This window comes from Cololabis saira, chromosome 17 (assembly GCF_033807715.1).
Source record: "Cololabis saira isolate AMF1-May2022 chromosome 17, fColSai1.1, whole genome shotgun sequence".
NCBI classification, from domain to species: Eukaryota; Metazoa; Chordata; class Actinopteri; order Beloniformes; family Belonidae; genus Cololabis; species Cololabis saira.
The window spans coordinates 1644747-1652664 of record NC_084603.1 but is presented as its reverse complement, the minus strand read 5'-3'; the positions used below and the strand labels follow the sequence as shown (position 1 = coordinate 1652664).

Below are 7918 nucleotides of genomic sequence, written 5' to 3'. Positions count from 1 at the left end.
CATGGTCGTACCTGGGGAGGGTTCCACCTGCCGACGTGCTGATCTTTATCTGTAGAACACCAGAGCTGAACTCTGTCTGTTTCTGCTTCTAGGAATCTTCCAACCTGACCAGACCGGATTCCAGCAACAATGTTGGAGTCACTGACTACGTTTACATCAGTCAAAATTGGGGTTCAGGTCAATATTCCGGTTCCTGAAACATTGGGAATAATGTGTTTCCATGCTGAGCTGACAGGGTTATCCCTGTATCCATGGTGATGAATCATTTATCTGGATCAAACCAGCGACGCACGGAGAACATCATAACGCAATTACCGTCATTTCTGCTTTTTCTTCCTGGATCCAAATCCACAACAACAACAATAACCAGCGTGTTTTTGACGTTTTCCAGTCCAGCGTCTTCCAGCGGAGCTTGATCTGGTGTGGCGTTCCTACAAATGCTGCTGAAAACTTTTCTCTCACCTTCTTGTAAATCTTCTATCCCGGTACTTTCTACCGTCTACAAATGCAGAAATGTTCATATCCTTCATTCCATTTATGAAGTGATTAGTCTCCTCCTGGTCTTGTTTTCTCCAGGTTTAGAAGAACTTGCTGAAAAAAGGGAAAAAAAAGAGGAAAAAGATGAAAAAAAAGAGATGAAAAAAAGGGAAAAAAAAGATGAAAAAAAGGGAAAAAAAGAGATGAAAAAAGGAAAAAAAGAAAGAGGGAAAACAATGAAAAAAGAGGGAAAAAAGAGATAAAAAAGATGAATAAAAGGGGAAAAAAAGGAAAAAAAGATGAAAAAATATGAAAGAGGAAAAAAAGGGAAAAGATGAAAAAAGTGAAAAAAGAGATGAAAAAAAGAGGAAAAAAATATCAAAAAAGACAAAGAGGAAAAAAGATAAAAAAAGAAGAAAGATGAAAAAAGAGGAAAAAAGTTTTTAAAAAAATGATGAAAAAAGAGGACAAAGGAGAAAAGAGATGAAAAAAAGGAAAAAGTGATGAAAAAAAGGAAAGATGATAAAGAGGAAAAAAAGGAAGGCAAAAGTGATGAAAAAAAAGGAAAAATGATAAAGAGGCAAAAAAGAAAGGAAAAAAAGATAAAGAGGAAAAAGAGAAAAAAATTGGAAAAAAATGAAGAAAAAAAAAATAGGAATGACGCAATTCCCGTCATTTCTGCTTCTTCTTTGCTCTACTTTATATATATATATATATATATATATATATATATATATATATATATATATATATATATATATATATATATATATATATATATATATATATATATATATATATATAAATATATATAACTATACACACATAGTCGTTCTTCACCACCCGTGACGTCACGGATGGAGGTTATAACTTTATATCCAGTAAATTTCTTGATGTGTGAACTTTCCACACTGGTGGTGAGCTCATCAGCCAGGTATGAATGACACGCGGACAGGTGTGTCTCCAGGCCCCGCCCCCGACAGGTGTGTCCCGAAGCCCCGCCCCCTCGACAGCAGCTTAAATGCGGCAGCAGGTGCGCGTGGGACAGAGGATCGAACCTGCGAGAAGTGACTGCTGTTTATTACCCACGAGGATCGCAATGATGCTGCACCTGGACCTGGACCAGAACCTGGACCTGAACCAGAACCACTCGGACCTCCAGCCTCACCTGGACCTGGAGGAGTTCGGGTTCGAGCAGCGCTTCGACGAGCGCGGGGCGCATGCGTGGATGCAGGAGAACTGGTGAGTGGACCGAAACCCGCGTGGATCCGTCCAGGTGTGTCGGACCCGCGTGGATCCGTCCAGGTGTGTCGTGACGCGGCTGGTCCCGTCACCGTGATTGAAGCTTGATTTATGGTTCTGCGTTAAATCGACGCCGTAGGTTACGCGGCGACGCACACCATATTGTTTGCGTCGCCGCGTAACCTACGCCGTAGGCTCTGCGTTTGTGTGACGCGGAACCATAAATCAGCCTTCACCCGCTGCAGGTTCTGAATCAGGTGTCGGACCCCAGTCCTCCAGGGCCGGTGTCCTGGACCTGGTTCTGGGCCGGTGTCCTGCAGGTTTTACATGCGTCCCTTTTTTAATCACACCGTGATAAAGGAGCTGCGTCCTCAACAGAACTATCAGACTCTGATGAGCTGGTGATTAATCAGAATCAGGTGTTAAATCAGTGAAACATCTGAACCTGCAGCCCAGAATTTTTGGCAGGTAAAGACCCACCAGGACCAGAACCGGTACCGTGTCGTGCCAAAAAGTGATTCCTGCCAGAATCTGATTTCTGGCCGCAGGAGCACTACTTTTATTATTATCACTAATAATATTATTATTATATTATTATACAGCAGCCCGTTGAGCGATTGCGCTAAAACGTCAGATTTTCAGATTATGAAGCTCAAGAATGAAATCAAATCATATTTAGGCAGAAACAACTTTTCATTAGCTGTATTTGGCCTTCAATCAATTTTTGGCAGGTGAAAATGCCTATTTTGTGTTGTAATGGCCCTTTTAAAAGAGTTAACAGCAATCCTGTGAGCTCTAGTGTTTATATTATGAAGCTCAAGAAGATGAAGTTTGTTTGGTCGATCAGTTTCCATTGATAAATACATTGCATTTCATTTGCTTTTGTAGGAAAGAAATAATAAAAAAAGAAGTAGGGAATAAATCACAGAGCAAATCATATTTTTAGGTAGAAACAACTTTTGTATTTGGCCTTCAATCAATTTTTGGCAGGTAAAGACCCATTTAGGGGAGAAATCAGATTCTGGCAGGAAATCAATTTTTGGAACGACACCGGTGCTGGTCCCGGTGCTGGTTCTGGTGCTGGTCCCGGTCCCGGTCTGGGTCCGGGTCCTGGATGTCTCCACGGGATCCTCCTCCCTCGTCTGTTTCTCCGCTCCGGTTCGGGGTGACGTCACGGCCCAGGTATGCAGGTCTCACCTGAGATCCAGTCGGTCCGGTTCGTTCTGGTTCGGCCCCGGGCGGAGCTGCAGGATCATTCATGGAGTCATTCATGGACTATCTGGTGGACCCGGTTCTGCAGAACCCTGATTGGACCTGACAGGGGGGCGGGGTCCGTTGGCATGACGACGTGTTTTTAATTGCTTAAATGTGTTATTGTGTCTGAGGTGTGACTGGACAAGCCCCGCCCCCTCCGAGATGGACCAATCAGTGTTACCCCCCCCTCGGTTCTGTCTGGTCCCGGTCCGGTAGTTGGATTAGTGGTAAAAGCAAAAAATAAATGTATATAATAAAAAATAATCAGGCCAGCTGACAGTCCTGCCGGGGCCCCGGACAAAATAATCTAAGATTGGCCCCCCTGGTCCCGGATCTCTCCTTCTCCTCTTCCTCTCCTCTTCCTCTCCTCTCTCTCTGCTCATCAGGTTTTTATACAAGCTAATGGACGTTAACATTAGAGCTAGCCAGTTAGGTTAAGTTACAAGGTTGGTAAACGTAACTGTTTCTTACCTTGCTCTACGCTGACTTTATTAATTCCAGCTTCACCGTCACCACCTTTTTAAAATATTTGTGTAGAGAATCTCTGAGGCCTCTATTTTCTTCTTCTCTTCTTCTCTTTTCTCTTCTTTTCTGAGCACCGGACTTGTGCTGACCGGACATTTTGACCGTTCTAATGGTTGAACGTTATCAGAAATGATAACGTCAAATTTTGATCAGCGGCCAAACCATTTTTGTGTTGGGGGTTCTTGACCGCAAGGACAATTAGGAAGAAAACAAATAACAAGCTTTTATGTAACTCAAATACTACATATTTTCCACAAATAGGCATATTTTGAAACATTTTGAAAAATGATTCCATAATTTAATGAGACTGTATTTTTTTTTTTTTTTTTTTTTTTTTTTTTTTTCCAGTTCTGGGCCCCCACCCTGGGCCCGGGACAACAGACCCGTTTGTCCCCCCCTATCGATGTGTGTGTGTGTGTGTGTATATATGTGTATATATATATATATATATATATATATATCACACACACACACACACACACATATACGTGTGTGTGTGAAATGTATATATGCGCCTTAGGTTTTTAACAACATGGTATTAAGCAGGTGGAAGCAGCAGCGAGATGACCAGAGGCGGGTGGGCATCCCGCTGCTTAGCTCTGGGACCGGATTTGGACCCGGGTCCACCACCTTCAGTCTAACTGGTTCTTCTCTGGTTCCAGGTCCTGCTGGTTCTAACTGGTTCTGTTCTGGTTCTGGTTCCAGGTCCTGCTCGTTCCTCTTCAGTCTCGTCTACGCCGCCCTGGTGTTCGGGGGGCGGAGCTACATGAAGCCCCGCCCCCGCATGGATCTGCGCCTGCCACTGGTTCTGTGGTCGCTGAGTCTGGCCCTGTTCAGGTAAACCACAAACCTTTCAGGTCCAGAACCCCCCGGGACCACCGGGGTCATGGTCCTGGGGGGGTTCTGCTCCTCGGTTCTGGACAGATCTGATTAGAGCCAACGTTGAATCGGGTCAGTTAGCATCAGAAGTTAGCGTCAGATAGCAGAACTGGTAAATTATGATTGACAGAAGTGGGTGTGTCCCAGGCAGGAAAGGTGTGGATGACATCACGGGGGGGGGGGGGTGTGTCCAGTTCGGTCTTGCTGATCAACGAGGTTCTCAAAGTATACTTATGTTTGGCAAACTTTTGAGTAAATATCAGTAGTAGCATTAATTTGGACATACTACTTCCTGCCGTTGGGAGGGGGAGATGTTACCATGGTAACAGCAGCACTTCCTGCCGTTGGGAGGGGGAGTTGTTACCATGGTAACAGCAGCACTTCCTGCCGTTGGGAGGGGGAGTTGTTACCACGGTAACAGCAGCACTTCCCGCCGTTGGGAGGGGGAGTTGTTACCACGGTAACGGCAGCACTTCCTGCCGTTGGGAGGGGGAGTTGTTACCACGGTAACGGCAGCACTTCCTGCCGTTGGGAGGGGGAGTTGTTACCATGGTAACGGCAGCACTTCCTGCCGTTGGGAGGGGGAGTTTTCCGGTTTATCCTGGCCCAAACAAGATGACATTAAATAATATTATTATATACGAATATTATAGGTATCTGACATCCCTGGTGTTTGTGTTTTTAGCACCGGACCGGGTCGTTCTGGTCCAGGTGTAACTGGTTTCTGACGGGTGTTTGTTTGTGTTTTTAGCATCGGCGGCGCGGTCCGGACCGGGTCCTACATGCTCCACGTCCTCCGGTCCGGCGGGTTCCGCTGCTCCATCTGTGACCAGAGTTTCTACAACGGACCCGTCAGCAAGTTCTGGGCCTACGCCTTCGTGCTGAGCAAAGCCCCGGAGCTGGGTGAGTGAGGGGGCGGGGCCTGAGGAGGGGCGGGGCCTGGAGGAGGGGGATAATTATCATATAGAGCAGGGGTCTTCAACCGTTTAAATGTTGTGCATACCCCGCCTGTCAAAGTCACATTTTATGAATCCCAACACCTATGTCTACATTCTGACCAAAAATTATTTGTCTCCTTTTTACGGTTTGGCCGTGAGCTCGAGTTACAAATAAAAATTCAGGTTATTTTTTTTACTGTTTCTCCCACTCTACCAACTGACATTCCGCACTCTAGATTTGACGAAAAAGTGATTTCCAGTCCTCGCTTGAGTGCTCATATTTTGAGAAGTGTACATCTTAGGAAAAAACAGTTTGGTGTTTTGGAGAGAAGAGAAGTTTTCCTCCGTTTTCAAGTTTGAATGACATTTCTATGTGCAAGTATGAGAAAGTTAGGTGACTTAGAAAAAAGGTGAATTTTCAGCTTTTTTTTTTTACCTTTTCCCATCCACTTTGAATGGGTTTTTTTTGGCCTGTTTTTTGGGAATAACTTAGGGTAAAAATGGGAATTTCAACACCAAAAGTCATAGCACACTATTCCCGATCGAGACGCACTTTTTGATACATGATTCGCCTGGGTCCTCCTAAATCTGTAGTAGAAGTAGCAAACCGAAATCTGTCCGGAAAATGAATAATAAACATGCAGGATAACAATAGTGCTCCTCCTCCATTGCTATTACATAGCTGTGGAGGAGGCGTGCCTCGTGGCACAGCTGTGGCACTAATAACATCCTAATATAACATAATTTTATAATACAACAAAATGATATCCCCATACTATATACATACATATATCATGATAATGCCAGGAATATTTATTAGAACTGGTAAAATATGTATATCTTGCCACTAAATATTGGATCTGAGGTTTTTAAGTCATTTTGAAAACGTATTTCTTTTCATTGGCTTGAAAAGAATTGTACACTTTGTCTTATTTTTATTACTATTTTAAAGATCACCCTAGTACATTAGTGATTTCATTGTTTCTGCACTTTGTACTGTATTTTCTTTTGGTATTGTTTAATGTTCACCGTACAGCACTTTGATCGACCTGGGTTGTATTTAAATGTGCTACATAAATAAACTTGACCTCCCTGTATTCCAGGCGACACGGCGTTCGTGGTTCTGCGTAAGCAGAAGCTGCTGTTCCTGCACTGGTACCACCACATCACGGTGCTGCTGTACTCCTGGTACTCCTACAAGGACATGGTGGCCGGCGGCGGCTGGTTCATGACCATGAACTACACGGTGCACGCGCTCATGTACAGCTACTACGCCGCCCGCGCCGCGGGGCTGCGCGTGCCCCGCCCGCTGGCCGTGTGCATCACCAGCGCCCAGATCCTGCAGATGCTGATGGGCGTGGCCGTGAGCGCGCTGGTGTTCACCTGGATGGAGCAGGGCGACTGCCCGTCGCGGCTGCAGAACATCGGCTGGGCGGCGGCCATGTACCTCAGCTACCTGCTGCTGTTCTGCAACTTCTTCTACCAGACATACCTGCGGCGCCGCGCCAAGGCCGAGTAGAGGGGGCGGGGCCTGGACCTCACCTCGGCGGTGCTCATGTACCTCAGCTACCTGCTGCTCTTCTACCAGACTTACCTGCCGCGCCAAGGCCGAGTAGAGGGGGCGGGGCCTCACCTGAGGGCCGGGGCCTTCAGCCCCAGCCTCACCTGGGGTGAGGTGTCTCGTTCCCGCCTCATCCTCGCCCGAATCGTTTACATGGCAACCGTCTACCTGCTACAAACTAGCCCCGCCCCCTCTGTATGATGGCGCCTGATTGGCTGCTGGAGTCTGAGGCTTCCGGGGGAATTTATTTATTTTAAAGATCTTTAAAAGCTAAATGTTTCTTATTTATAAAGACCTTTAAAAGCTAAATGTTGTTTCTTATTTATAAATGTATTTAACGTGATAAATGTGTCTGAGTTCGGTGGAAAACAGAACAATGAAGACCTGAAGTGTTTACTGGAAAAGTCCTCAATGTTTTTTTTGTGTTTTTATTGAGAAAAATAAAGCCTTTTTTGTCACTTTTGTATATTCTGTCTGGACTTGGTTTCTGACATGCCCCTTTTTCACCAAACCGGTTCCAGTTCTGGTTCTGCTCGGGGGGGGGGGGTTATGTTTATGTTCTGGATCTCTGGAAAGCGTCTAGAGACAACATCTGTTGTATTAGACGCTATACAATAAAATTGAATGAACCAACGGCAACAGCAAGACTGGGAGACGGAGACATTTTTAAATAAGAATGAATCTGGATGCAGCAAAGCATCATGGGTCTGAGGAGGAGACAACCTGTCTTTTAGAGATGTGTCCACAGAGGAGCTACGTGGACCAAGTCCTATTGGAGCAGGTTCCTGCTTGTTGCTGCAACGTAACTGACGTTTGCAGAGACGTAGATTATTTACAAGACCTGATAGTGCCTTATGTTCCTGGCAGAGCTCTCCGCTCTCAGAGTGCAGGTTTACTCGTAGTTACTAGAGTATCTAAATGTAGATTTGGAGGGCGGGCGTTCTGCTATCAGGCACCACTACTATGGAACCAACTTCCAATCTGGGTTAAGGAGGCTGACACCACCTCCACCTTTTTAAAACTAAACTTAAAACCTCTCTGT

The 7918-nt window shown here is 45.4% G+C and overlaps 1 protein-coding gene across 2 annotated transcripts; it reads left to right on the top strand.

Annotated features, from left to right (window-relative positions):
* The first annotated feature begins 1415 nt into the window (after positions 1-1415).
* Positions 1416-7305, top strand: LOC133463331 (elongation of very long chain fatty acids protein 6-like). 2 transcript variants are annotated; one of them, XR_009784348.1, is made up of 5 exons: positions 1416-1719; positions 4204-4335; positions 5129-5280; positions 6419-6948; positions 6981-7305. XR_009784348.1 is itself a non-coding variant. In XM_061744817.1 (4 exons), the coding sequence occupies exons 1-4, from the start codon at positions 1499-1501 to the stop codon at positions 6832-6834; spliced, it is 921 nt and encodes a 306-aa protein (XP_061600801.1). In that variant the 5' UTR covers positions 1416-1498; the 3' UTR covers positions 6835-7304. The 2 variants fall into 2 exon arrangements, 1 of the variants encoding a protein (XP_061600801.1); XM_061744817.1 differs by having other exon boundaries at positions 6419-7304.
* The last annotated feature ends 613 nt before the right edge of the window (positions 7306-7918 follow it).